The sequence below is a fragment of the Pleurodeles waltl genome, chromosome 12 (genome assembly GCF_031143425.1).
Source record: "Pleurodeles waltl isolate 20211129_DDA chromosome 12, aPleWal1.hap1.20221129, whole genome shotgun sequence".
Classification (NCBI taxonomy): Eukaryota; Metazoa; Chordata; class Amphibia; order Caudata; family Salamandridae; genus Pleurodeles; species Pleurodeles waltl.
In genome coordinates, this window is record NC_090451.1 from 544,499,583 (window position 1) to 544,513,998 (window position 14,416).

At 48.0% G+C, this 14,416-nt stretch overlaps 1 protein-coding gene across 1 annotated transcript in view; it reads right to left on the reverse strand.

Moving 5' to 3' along the window:
- The window catches only part of NRN1L (neuritin 1 like), a 423,331-nt gene extending 409,206 nt beyond the window's left edge, over window positions 1-14,125 (reverse strand). The window contains exon 1 of the mRNA XM_069217584.1: window positions 13,503-14,125. Within this exon, the coding sequence (XP_069073685.1) occupies window positions 13,503-13,566 (64 nt within the window). The 5' untranslated portion in view covers window positions 13,567-14,125. The remainder of the gene's footprint in view (window positions 1-13,502) is intronic.
- Window positions 14,126-14,416: the final 291 nt, after the last annotated feature.

Below are 14,416 nucleotides of genomic sequence, written 5' to 3' on the forward strand. Positions count from 1 at the left end.
GTATCAGGCCATCTTGACTCCATGGAGGTTCTCACCTGCCCTGGATACACATGGTATCAGGTCTCGATGGAGCTGTTGATATGGAGCTGAGCCGAGCATGACATCTGGATTAAGTGGAGATGCTCAATTGACCTGACTCCCACCAATAATCTGGCTCTCATGCCGGGAGGCCTACCACCAGCTACCCTTGATGCACTATCATTCCATCCAGTGAGGTGCTAGAGTTTTAAGTCCTAGGTTTCTCAATGTATCTATTGTCCCAACCTTTCACTTCCATGTGACCACTTTTGCCACCCCACCACTCTTGCCCCAGGACTTACGGGCCATCATTGGATGACGTGAATTGCCGCACAAATAATCAACATAACATCTCTCCAGAAGATTGAGTAGAGACAGTCCAGCATATACTTAGGGACTCGTCATGGACTTCTACAGTGAGCAGGTATAGTCATAAATCGTTTCATTATTCCAATATGGCTGTGAAGCAAAAGATTATTCAAAGAACAATAGCAGACAGGGCTGGTCACATAGTCCTTCGGAGCACCACGCAAAACTATGTATGGTTTAGACGCAAGCTCGCGTTTGAGCCCAATTCCGGAAACCAAGCCGGACACTAACCGCACACCTGCAGGGGTTTCTGCAGAACATTTATGCCGGGTAAAACCAGACACAAAAGGGCAGATTTACCAATCCTATGTGCCACTGCAAAGTCGCAAAACGTGATGCAAACCGGCACAGTGTGTTGGCAAATTTTTCCTTTCCAGAGCAGAACTTTATTGTGCTAGAAAGTAACTTGTAAAAGTACAAGTAATGCAAATAATGCTTTGCGCTGCTTTGTGGTGACAGGGTATCCCAAGGGAGGTACATGAGCATTCTCATATAAAACCCTATCTGATAACAATGGCATACAGAGCTTTACGCCCTAAAAAGATCACACCTCCGCAAAGCAGGCATCCATGTTGGAGAAATCTTTTAATCTCTATGCAGCACTCTTCCAATCTGTGAAACGTTTTAAAGTTTGTCTAGGCATAGTATTTGATGATGGAAGTGTACCCATCCAGTGCACAACCTATGTTACATATGACACATATACTGACACTGACACACACACACACACCTTGTATTGGAACAGTATCCTTCCAGTGCATAACCTGTGTTAGACATGACTCACACACTTTGTATTGGAAAGGTACCCTTCCAATGCATAACATATGTTACACATGGCACACACACTTTGTATTGGAAAGGTACTCTACTAGTGCATAACCTATGTTAGACATGACACACACAGTATGTATTGGAAAGGTACCCTAGTAGTGCATAACCCATGTTAGGCATGACACACACTGTGCATTGGAAAGGTACCCCTCCAGTGCATAACCTATGTTAGATATGACACACACACCTTGCATTGGAACAGTACTCTTTCGTGCATAACCTATGCTAGACATGACACTCAATGTTTTGCAAAGGTACCCTACTAGTGCATGACCCATGTTAGACATGACACACACGCTTTGTATTGGAATGGTACTCTTCCAGTGCATAACCTATGTCAGACATGACACACACACTTTGTACTGGAACAGTACTCTTTCACTGCATGATCTATGTTAAACATGACACACGCGCTTTATATTGGAACGGTACCCTTCCAGTGCCTTACCTATGTAGACATGACACACACCTTGTACTGGAACGGTACTCCTTCAGTGCATGACCTATGGTAGACATGGCACACACACTTTGTATTGGAACGGTACTCTTTCACTGCATGAACTATGTTAGACATGAGACACGCTCTTTGTATTGGAACGGTACCCTTCCAGTGCCTTACCTATGTAGACATGACACACACCTTGTACTGGAACGGTACTCTTTCAGTGCACGACCTGGCACACACACACTATTGGAAAGGAACCCTTTCAGTACAAAACCTTTGTTAGATATGCTTGTGAGGTTGATACGAGGGCCATTCAGTGGGTAGTGATACAAAGGGGGGATTTTCAGACAGGTGCTTGCATCTGCTAGTCTGTAGGGCTGGAGCAGTGGCAGCCACATTTCAGGCTTGTCTCCATCTGTCCGCTTCTAGGGAACCCCCCTACTTCCAGTGGGCCAGTCCGCCTGTGAATGCTAAATGCACTCACCGCGGCACCATGGACTACCTGACTGTGGGACGTTCAAGACAGTCTCTGAACAGGTGGCCCATCCAACCATCTCCCTCACCCTCAAAAGCTGCCACCCCTCGCATCCCCGTTCAATCCCTTGCAGCTGATTGACTTTTCCTGCTTTTTCTGCTGAATGCAGGGAAAAAACTCATTAACAGCCAGATCAAAAGAAAACTTAATGAATGAAGGAGAAAAAGCAAGACTTGAACAGATTGGGAATTCCCTTCCCTTCCTGGAGGAGGGAGCAGGGACGAGAGCGAGAGAAACGCTATAAAGTTAGAGGCGGCTGGTGTGAGGCACATCCAGGGAGGCTCAGGGGAGACAGCGAGGGGAGAGTGCGCAGAGGAGCGCGTGGGGGGGGGGGGGGGGGGTAGGCTATTGGTATTCTTTAAAACAAGCAATTCTGCAAAAACGCAGAACGGTAAGGGGATAAACGGACACAGGTAAACATCGTGGTAGGGAATATCGTGACCAGATAACGAGGGACAAAATACCGAGGGGGTAAGTGTAAACCTTGACAATGTGTGCATATTGTGGCTTCGATCTTCCCGACCCACGCCAGGTACACAGATAAAGAGCACAGTGTCCACACTGATGGTTGGTACGTGATGACCGTAACAAATCAGTATGTGAATATTGTATGGTGCGCTATATGTTATGGTTTATAGCTCTGGGGGGAGAGGGGCTTGATAGAAGAGACGGACAGGACGTTGTTTACTATGTTGTTACAAAGTTTTTTCCCATCCTGGTAATTCAGTTATAAATTCGTGATGTGAGGGCGATGAAGGAACAGCAGTCTTCATGAGGCACATCAGGATGTGGGAGGGATTGGGAGGTTTTGACTGACCGAGTATACTGCACAAGCGGGTTTTAAGAGATTACACGTCAGACGTTTATAAGAGGCACACGTCACAAACGTCAAGATGGCCCCACACTTCACAAGTACCTTTTTCAAAGTTAAACGAATGACCCAATCAGCGACATCATGTGGCGTCAACTAGGGGTTTTGGACATGTCCGCTTCACGAATAAAGAGGCCTCAAAATGATTCTGTAGCACAGCGCAGGACCCTGAAAAGCTATGCATTATGGGAAATAACGCACTCACTGCAACACCCCCACCCACCTTCTGATGGCCCAGGGGATGAGGATGATGGTTCGGGAGAGTTGGTGGTGCAGCCATAGAGATCAGTACATTCAAGGGTTAACCGCTAGGCAGCGCCTATTTGCGGGGGTCGACACCCCATCTGATAGCCATAAAAAGAGGGACAGGTGCGGCGGGGAGGTTCTAGAGGGTTCCCGTAGTGAAGCTGAGAAGATTGTTTAGAAGTCCGGAGCAGGATGAGGGAGGTCTCTAAACTACTGCATCATTCAAATACTTTATCTCCCCGTTCCTCAAAATCCACGAGCCTGACCATGTGTAATGTAATCTGGTGCTCACGTAAAGTGCTCCCATACCCTTGGGCCGCGCTTGGTCTACATAAAACTGTGAAAAAACAAAACGGAAGGAAATGTAGCCTAATAACCAAAAAGGCCGACGTTGGTTGAAACTGGGGAGTCTGGTTGGAGTCCTGGCCTCGGCTCAACTTCCGGCGATTCTGGGAAAATCACTTCATCTGCCCACACTTTAAAACGTGTAATGTAATCTGGTGCTTATGTCAAGTGCTCCAATGTCCTTGGGCCAGGCTGGCGCTACTAAACTGCAACTAAAATACAGTGTCCAAAGCAGAAGACCGGATAGCGGGGAAGTGGCTGAGAGGAGCAGAGGTCACGAAGTCACCACGTGGGACGGGAGTTTCCGCCACGCGGGAGCTTGACCGAAGATGTGGGGCAGAACAAGTGTAGAGAGAGGGGGGTGAGGTGGTTGAGCGCGCCCCAAGATGAGGAATAGGGTGACAGAGGTGTCCCGATGGAACAGACAGAACATGCACTGGCACCCGGTGTCAGGCCTTAGGCCATCAGTACGTTCGTGATAAGTTATTAGTTCAAGTGGCCAACGGGGATTTGGAAAAGGAGAGTCGGGGGGACCCGGCAGCCGAAGAGGGGGATGAAGCCGAGTCCTGGGGTTCGCTATGAGATGCTACCTGGAGTACTGAGGGAGGGAGTGAGAACGGGAGACGCAGAGAGGGGAGGAGCGAGAGAAGAGGGACAAGAGAACGGGAGAGCAGACAGAGGCAAGAAGGGACAAGAGGGGGAAGGGACGAGGGCCAAAGAAGGTGAGGGAGGGAGAGCGGAGAAAGTGAGGGGGGAGAGAATAGATATTGGAAGGATAGTGCAGAGGAAAGGTAAAGGGTATAAGGAGAGGGGAAGTGAAAGATAAAGTGAGAGGCAACATGATAGTAAAATGGGAGGTAGGTTGGTAGAACAAGCACGTGCGGGGGGCAGAACAAAGGAAAATTATGAAGCAAAAGAGAAAGCGAGAATAGAGTGACCGAAGAACTACAAAGAATGTGACAACAGGATGGGGATGTACTGTAAAAAGATTAAAAAATAATAAAAGAAAAGCGCTGGTTAGCTCCTGCTATCTCTAATCAATATTTCTTCTGATTACGTAGTCTTAAAACTCCATTATTGCCAATATGTATCCATTCAGATGATCCATAATAATCAACATTACAGACAGCACGAGAGGGTGAATCAATGAATTAGAGCTTCCAATGTCATGGTAATTAGAGCTGCAAATAAAGAAGATATATTATCCGTGTGATTGCACGTTTCTCCGAAAAGCAAATATCCGGTACAGTGAAACGATTTCCAATGCAACAAGTAATGCTGATGCATGTGCTACATGTTTCGGGTCACTAGAAGCACGCTTCTTCAGGGCTTACGCATATCTGGAAGTGGGCTCGGGTGTAAGTGTGGATTTAGCCAATGGGCGTGAGTATGATGGAAGGTAGAACGGGTGGGAGTGAGGTTAATGCATTTAATAGCGAGCACCGAGAGAGATGATAGAACTAGAGAGGTGTCTTGCTGCACAGGACAGAGAGATGATTATACAGTTAAAGGAGATGTGAGCACTAGAGAGGGAGAGAGATAACATTAGTGGAGAGGGAGAAGTGATAGCACTGGCGAGGGTGAAGGAGGTGGGAAAACTTGAGTGAGATATAGCAGCACTGGAGAGAGAGATGATAGCACTGGAGTAAGAAAGATGATAGCAGAGAAATCACGAGGTTATAGCACTGGAGGCAGATATGATTGCATGGAGGGAGAGATGATAATACAGAAGAGAGAGAGAGAGAGATGTGAGAACCAAAGAAAGAGATGACTGCGCTAGAGAGGGAGACAAAATTGATATCAATGGAGAGTGAGAGAAACTGAAGAGAGAGTTATAACAGCACCGGAGAGAGAGAGAGAAAATAGTACTCGCGAGGCAGACAGATGACAGCACGAGAGAGAGAGAGAGAGAGAGAGAGAGAGAGAGAGAGAGAGAGAGAGAGAGAGAGAGAGAGAGAGAGAGAGAGAGAGAGAGAGAGAGAGAGAGAGAGAGAGAGAGAGAGAGAGAGAGAGAGAGAGAGAGAGAGAGAGAGAGAGAGAGAGAGAGAGAATGAGAATGAGAATGAATAGTACTGGAGAGATATGCAAGGCTGGACCGGCCCCAGGGAGGTTAGAAGGGTGGGGGGGGCACTTTTGTTGCAGGGGTGAGGGTTTTGTAGCAGTGCAGCAGTTTTAAAAGCACTGCAGAGTTCCTTGTATATCCAACACTTTTCAGGCAATAAAAGTGCCATGATGACTGCTGGTTAATGTACCTGCTGGAGAGAGATCAGTTTTGTCTAGTGGCAGTTTTTACTCATCAAAAGTAGCGCATAGGGTTAATATGTCTGCTGCAAACAACTGTACTATGCAGATCACAGAACAGTATTGTACGTGCAATGCTCAGTGGGATGCTGCTTTTGTCACAGGGAACCTATTGTGACTGTGCAGTTCATAAGTTATAACCATAAGACAGCACAGTGAGCTATGATCTGCCATTAAATATAGCTGCATGCAAACTGCATGGTACAGGTTACAAAATTATGTTTTTCCCAGGCGTTGACTATCCTAATTTTGCTAAAGAGGGTTTGTTTGGGTTGAAATAAATTGTTATCAGTAAAATCAACCCTAACCACAATGTACGTTCCGAATCCTGAGTTTATGCTTCCTCAGACGAAGCACTCTTAAAAATGCCAACTAGTATGGATGACGTGAATCTTACACCTTGTAGCCCTTTTGGTTTTATGTAACGTTTTCTGTACACTGATTTACACGTATGATTCAGGAGTGGTGAGATGAAAAGTGCTCCAACACCCTATGCTCCTAAGATAGGCGCTATAAAACAAATGAAATACATGTGAAAGAGGGGCTATGCAGAGATGAGAGGCACTGTTAGGGTGTGATGGTGAGGGAATCACTGAAGAGTACCAATGAAGACTGGCATATTCTGGTACACAATAAGGTCATCATTTACTATGCTTTAAAAACTAATACAGTTGAATATGTAATGAAAAATGTGGTGTAGAATGCAGTTTTTGCTATTTTTCCCCACAATTTAATGGCAGGGAGAACGCCCCAAACCCCACTAAAGTTGTCAGGCTCGCTTGTTGTGCCCCCTCTGGGGCTGGTCTGATGAAATTTGCCAGGGCTGCTTTGGGTTGCAAGTACAGCCCTGTAGATGTGGTAGCACTGACAAGAGAACGAGCACAGGAGAGGGAGAGATAGAGAGAATGGTGCTGGTGAGACAGAGAGATGATAGCACTGGGGAGAGAGAGAGAGATATTAGTACTGGAGAAAGGTGACAGCACTAGAGGGTGAGATTATGGCAGTGAGAGATATAAGAATACTGGAAAGGGAGATGTTGGCAAAGGAGAGAGAAATGATAGTACTGGAGCAAAAGATGGTGGCAATGGAGAGAGATGATAGCAGGAGAGAGAGAGGTGATAACACTGTATAGAGAGGGATGATAGCAGTGGAGAGAGAAAACAGCCCCAGAGAGAGAGATGAGGGCACTGGATGGTGAAATGATACCACTGGAGGGAGAAAGATGACAAAGCTGGAGAGAGAAAAGTGATACAACTCAACAGAGAATAACAACTCTAGGGAGAGAAAGATCATAGTGCTTAAAAGAGAAGGAAATAATAGCATTAGGGAGAGAAGTAGCAGCATTCGAGATGGAGGGAGATGTGATAACACTGGAAAGGAAGACAAATGAAAGCACTGGAAAGGAGGAGAGAGATGATTGCAGTGGAGAAAGCTGCAAAGACAGATAACAAAGATAAGTGAGAGCACTGGAGGGGGGGGTGATGGCACTTGAGAGAGAGTTGGTTGCACTGGAGTGAGATGTTAGCAGTGGAGAGAGAGAGATTATATATATGTGAACCCAGCGATTGTATCACTGTCCAGAGAGATGACTGCACTGAAGCGAGAAGGAGGCGCTGTAGAGCAGCAGTCTTTAACCTGCAATCTGCACCCCCTTGGAGTCTACGCTGCCCGCTGAAGGGGTCCATGACTCCATGAAAATTAAATAATGTTACCAGAATTATAATGTACATATAAATAAAGAAGCAAAGTGTAAAACTGAAAAAAATAAAACATTTTGTATATGTGAAAGAATTTGAAATTGGAAGCTAAAATTAAGGGCCTGATTTAGATCTTGGCGGCTGAGTTACTCTGTCACAACGGGGACGGATTTCCCATCTGCCCAAACATAAATTCCATTATATCCTATTGGATTTATATTTTAGTGGACGTATATCGGTCACCGCTGTGATGGAGTAACTCGTCCGCCAAGATCTAAATCAGGTTCTAAGTTCTAACCCTCTCATTGATTAGCGGGAGCAGCGCAAGTGCATTGAGCAGAATTTAGTATAGATGATGAATAATCTCAGTTGAATTTAGAAGAATTCCAAGTTTCCTAGCAAAATAAAAATTGTGATTTTTTTTGTGTGAATTAAATAAAAATAATAATTTGTGTATTTGTTTGATGAATGCTTGTTTCTATATTTTTATGTATTGTTTGAGGTTCCAATGCACAAAATTGCTGTGGCCGGTGTCCCCTGCTTCCAGTAATGACTCATTGGGGGTCCTCGGATTCTAACATTGATTCAGTGAGAGTCCCTGAATTCCAATGATTCAGTGGGGGGCGACAAATGTCAAAAGGTAGTGTGGGGTCATACTACTGGAGAGAAAGAGGATAGTAGTGGAGAGAGAGATGATAGCACTGGAGCGAGATGGAAGCACTCCACAGGAAGAGAGGGTCCATACAACTCAAGAGAGAGAGGATAGCACTGAGTAAAATGAGAGAGCTGGAGAAAGTGAGATGAGAGAGTAGGAGAGAGCTGTATAGAGTGTGATGAGAGGGCTAGAGAGAAGGAGATTAGAGAGCAGGAGAGAGTGAAATAAGAGAGCTGGATGGAGCTGTCTACAGGGTGATGAGAGAGCTAGACAGAGAGCTGAGAGCTGGAGAAACTGATATGAGAGAGCTGAAGAGATTGAGATGAGACTGATGGAGAGAGCTGTGTAGAGAGATGAGAGAGCTGAAGAGAGAGAGCTGTATAGAGTGTCATGAGAGTGCTGGAGAAAGATAGATAAGAGAGCTGGAGAGAGTTGGATAGAGTGTGATGAGACAGCTAGAGAGAAAGATGAGAGAGCTGGAGAGAGTAGGATAGAGTGTGATGAGACAGCTAGAGAGAAAGATGAGAGAGCTGGAGAGGGTGAAATGAAATAGCTTGAGATTGTGTAATGAGAAAGCTGGTGGGAGAGATGGAGGGAGTGAGATGAAAGAGCTTGAGAGAGTGTAATGAGAGAGCTGGAGGGAGATGGGGGAGCTGGAGGGAGGGAGATGACAGTACCGTAGAAAGTGGGACAATGGCGCTGCGAAGACTGAGAATAAGAGCTAGGTGTGGTGTATGTTTGGCCGTGGGAGTGCGATGGGACTGCTGGAGAAAGTGAGATGACTGAGTTGGAAAGAGTTAGATGGTAAAACCTGTGATTGCTAGATGATAGAGCTAGTGACAGGGAGCTAGCAGAGCTGGTGAAAGTGAGAGGATAGAGCTAGAGAGGGTGAAATGATAGAGCTGGTTACAGTGAGATGATAGAGCTGGAGAGGGTGAAATGATAGAGCTGGTGACAGTGAGATGATAGAGCTAGAGAGGGTGAAATGATAGAGCTGGTGACAGTGAGATGATAGAGCTGGTGACAGTGAGATGATAGAGCTGGAGATGATGAAATGGTAGAGCTGGAGAGGGTGAAATGATAGAGCTGGAGAGGGTGAAATGATAGAGCTGGAGAGGGTGAAATGATAGAGCTGGTGAAAGTGAGAGGATAGAGCTAGAGAGGGTAAAATGATAGAGCTGGTGACAGTGAGATGATAGAGCTGGAGAGGGTGAAATGATAGAGCTGGAGAGGGTGAAATGATAGAGCTGGAGAGGGTGAAATGATAGAGCTGGAGAGGGTGAAATGATAGAGCTGGAGAGGGTGAAATGATAGAGCTGGAGAGGGTGAAATGATAGAGCTGGTGATAGTGAGATGATAGAGCTAGAGAAGGTGAAATGATAGAGATGGTGACAGTGAGATGATAGAGCTGGAGAGGGTGAAATGATAGAGCTGGTGACAGTGAGATTATAGAGCTAGAGAGCGTGAAATGATAGAGCTAGTGACAGTGAGCGGATAGAGCTAGAGAGGGTGAAATGATAGAGCTGGTGACAGTGAGATGATAGAGCTGGAGATGATGAAATTATAGAACTGGTGAAAGTGAGAGGATCGAGCTAGAGAGGGTGAAATTATAGAGTTGGTGACAATGAGATGATAGAGCTAGGAAGGTGAAATGATAGAGATGGTGACAGTGAGATGTTAGAGCTGGGAGGGTGAAATGATAGAGCTGGTGACAGTGAGGTGATAGAGCTGGAGAGGGTGAAATGATAGAGCTGGTGACAGAGCTGGAGAGGGTAAAATGATAGAGCTTTGAGAGTGTAATGAGAGAGCTGGAGGGAGATGGGGGAGCTGGAGGGAGGGAGATGACAGTACCGTAGAAAGTGGGACAATGGCGCTGCGAAGACTGAGAATAAGAGCTAGGTGTGGTGTATGTTTGGCCGTGGGAGTGCGATGGGACTGCTGGAGAAAGTGAGATGATTGAGTTGGAAAGAGTTAGATGGTAAAACCTGTGATTGCTAGATGATAGAGCTAGTGACAGGGAGCTAGCAGAGCTGGTGAAAGTGAGAGGATAGAGCTAGAGAGGGTGAAATGATTGATCTGGTGACAGTGAGATGATGGAGCTAGAGAGGGTGAAATGATAGAGCTGGTGACAGTGAAATGATGGAGCTGGAGAGGTTGAGATGATAGAGCTGGAAACAGTGAGATGATAGAGGCGGAGAGTGTCATATGGTAAAGAAGAGATGGCAAAGTTTAAGAGTGAGACGGCAGAGCTTCAGAGGGCGAGTTATTTCAGCAGCGCTTCTTTTTTCCCTGGCGCCAAGAACACCACCCCCGCCCCTGTGTATGAACTCCCTAAAAAAGGCTGTTAAAATAAATAGCAACTGAGCTGGGAGGTGAGAGATGGTAGAGTGTAGTGAGATTATACAGATAGAAGGAGATGGCAGAGATGGAGCAAGTGACATGGCAGCTCTAGGTGATCGAGCTGGTGGTGGAAAGGGGGTTGGTGTGGGTGACATGGTAGAGCTCTGAAGAATGAAACGGTAGTGCTGGAGAGGTGAGATAATAAAGACAGTGAAAGTGTGATCTGAGAGCTGGAGTGGGCGAGAACAGAACTGGGAGGGTGAGATAATACAGCTGTAAGGGGTAAATGGTAGATGGTAAAGCTGGGGAAAGTAAGGGGCAGAACTGGAAACGATCAAGTACCTGAGCTGTGGAAGCTACAATGCTAGAGCAGGAGAGAGTGAGATGATGGAGTAGGAGAGAGTGAGATGCTAGAACGGGAGAGAGTGAGATGCTAGAGCAGGAGAAAGTGAGATGCTAGAGCGGGACAGAGAGATGATAGAGCAGGAGAGGGTGAGATGCTAGAGCAGGAGAGGGTGAGATGCTAGAGCAGGAGACAATGAGATGATTGAGCAGGAGAGAGTGAGATGCTGGAGTAGAAGAGAGTGAGGTGATAGAGCAGGAGAGAATGAGCTGATAAAGCAGGAGAAACTGAGATGATAGAGTAGGAGAGAGTGAGATGCTTGAGCAGGAAAGAGTGAGATGATTGAGAAGGCTAAAGAGAGATGATAGGGCAGGAGAGAATGAGATGATGGAGCAGGAGAGGGTGAGTTGATGGAGCAGGAGAGGGTAAGATGATAGAGCAGGAGAGGGTGAGATGAGAGTAGGAGAGAGTGAGATGAGAGTAGGAGAGAGTGAGATGAGAGTAGGAGAGTGTGAGATACCAAAGCATGAGAGAGTGGAGGGAAAGTGTTACAGCAAGCAGAGTGAGATGTGTCTGGGTGCAGAGAGGGACACAAGGAACAGACAGGTGCGGGGCGAGTCTGTGTGTGAACAGAGAGAGGAAGTCTATGTGTGAAGAGAGACATAGAGAGTGTGTCTGTGTGTGAAAAGAGACAGAGGCCCTCATTGAGGATAGAGCATAGAGATAGGTGCCGGTCTGACTGCCACATTACGACCATGGCGGAGCCCCAACGGTCCGACCGCCGACACTGCCAGGTTGCCGCCAGTTAACAGCCTGGCAGACTCGGCAGTCGTAATCCACCAGGGCAGCTCTCCGGATTATGAGTCCCCTTTCTGCAATCCTTTGCATGGCAGTCAGACCGCCCTGCAGAGGCAGGCAGAAAGGGGGTGTTGGGGTCCATGCACTTGGCTGGGCAGTGCAGGGCCTCCCATGGACAGCCCGTCGTGCTTTTCACTGCCCGAAGTATGGGCATTGAAAAGTGCGATGGTTGCCCTTGCACCTGACGCACCGCAGCATTGCCGCCGGCTCAATTACGAGCCGGCGTCAATGTTGAGGTGAGTTTCCCGCTGGGCCGGCAGGTGGAAACGCTGTTTCCACCCGACGACCCAGCAGGAAACTCGTAATAGGGCCCACGGAGGGTCAGCCACATAGACAGCAAGCCCGATACGGGACTTTGGCAGGGAGCCTTCGCCACCCACCAAAGTCGTAATGAGCCCCAGAGTCTGAGTGTGAACAGAGAGAGTGTGTGTGAACAGAGGGACTGTGTGTGTCTCACATAGACAGAGATGGGCAGCTGGAGATACTGTGAGTTAACGGGACAAGGGGGAGGGGAGGGGGAAAGGGTTACAGCAAGCAGAGTGAGGGAATGTGTCCGTGCACAGAGAGGGAGCGAAGGACCAAACAGGTGCGGGGTGAATGAGAGCTACCAAATGGAGAGACAGAGGGATAATCTGTCAAGGAATAGATGAAACACAGCGTAGGAGGGGGCTACAGAATATATATATATATATATATATATATATATATATATATATATATATATATATAGAGAGAGAGAGAGAGAGAGAGAGAGAGAGAGAGAGAGAGAGAGACTGACTGTGTGTGAACAGAGACAGTCTGTGTGTGCTAGAGAGACAGAGATGGCCAGCTGGAGATACTGTGAGTTAACAGGACGGGAGGGAAAAAGAGAGAGGGTGGACGGCTACTGAGGAGTAAAGGATTAGGAGGGTGAGGGGGTGAAGGAGAGGGAGGGATGCAGTGAGAGGTGAGAGGGGCAGAGAGACAAGAGAAGGGAAGAGAGATACTAAGAGGGAGTGAAGGTAGAGGGCTGTGGAGGAGGGTAGACAGGATATGGACAGAGATACGGAAAGGAGAGATAGAGATGCAGAGACTGGCATCGATACTGAACAATACAGATGGCAGACATCCTGAGAGTGGAGGACAGAGACATTGTGAGTAAAAGAGAGAGAGGTGGATATACAGTGACATGCAGAGGGACACAGCCATATAGATGAGGGAGAGAGAGTGACTAAAAGTGAAAGAGAAATGCAGAGGGTCAGAGATACAAAGTCACACAGATGAGAGAGCTCAGGAAAGAGTGAAAGAGAGGTACTGAGGGTGATGGCGAGGTCAGAGGGAGATAATGAGAGGGTGGCATAAATGCAGAGAGGGTGCTAGGGAGAGACAGAGCTGCGAAAGAGAGAACAAGAGTGATAGAGTTATTCAGAGAGTGACATATAGCAGAATGAACACGAGAGAGCGTAAAATAAACACAGAGAGATCCAGATAGAAGAGAGATCCTGAAAGAGTGACAGAGGTGTCACGAGTGATTATGCTCGGAGAGATGCTGACAGGGCGAGTATGGCAGAAGGCTGGGTCCGGGCCGCACTGCTGCGGGACACACACGCTCCTCTCCCCGGGCACCGGAAGTGAGGTGGGGGTTACACCAAGAGCCTACAACACTCACCCAGGTGCAGGACCAGCGGCAGCAGCCACCAGAGACGGCGTCTCCAACAGAGCCCGGATCCCATCCTGGGGCAGGCTGGCAGGGTTCGCCTTGCCACAGCACTTCTCACCGCTGTCCCCGTGGGCTGGTGAGCGCCTCTTGTCCCTAGAGACCACCTCCTGTCCCCCGAAGCCCAGGGAGAGATTCTCCGTCCCTCAGAAGCGCCTCCCGTCCCTCGTAGCCCCGGGATCACCTCCTGTTCCTCAGAAGCGTCTCCGGCCCCTCGTAGCCCAGGGGGAGACTATCCGTCCCTCAAGAGCACCTCCTGTCCCTCTGGGTCCTGGAAGCGGCTCTCCTCGGGGTCCCAGATCAGCCCTGCTCTCCTGAGAGCTGCAAACTTTCCAGCGCCCTCCGTGGCCGCAGCGCCTCCTCCGCAGAGCCGGCCGTCCTGTGCGCTTCACCCGGGCCGCCCCAGTGCCTGCCTCCCCGGCTGCAGCCTCGCATGCAGTAGCTGATGGGAGCCCAGCGCAGCTCCTCGGCTAATATTCAGGCAGAAAAAACGCGCTCCCGAGCCTCCATGGAATAGCCTGACCCCTCCCCCTGAGCCTGCCTCCCTCCTGCAGCAGCGCCTCTTAAACCAGATTAAAAAGCTTTCATTTCCTACTCAGGCGGCTTTCACTGCTGCTCCCCTTGGCAGCACAGCGAAGAATAGAGAGGCCGGACCCGCGCGTAAAAGGGAAACAATACATTGTTTTCTATAACATGCGCCGTTTGCCAGAAGCTTAAATAACAGGTGGTTAATTGACCAACTCTGACGTGCTTGTACACACAGGACAGACCGATGAAAAGCGGAGCCCCGTTTCCAAACTATGACCGCAGGGTTCACACACTTGGACAGGTGCGTTAACCTGCTAATCCACTGCATCTACTCACAG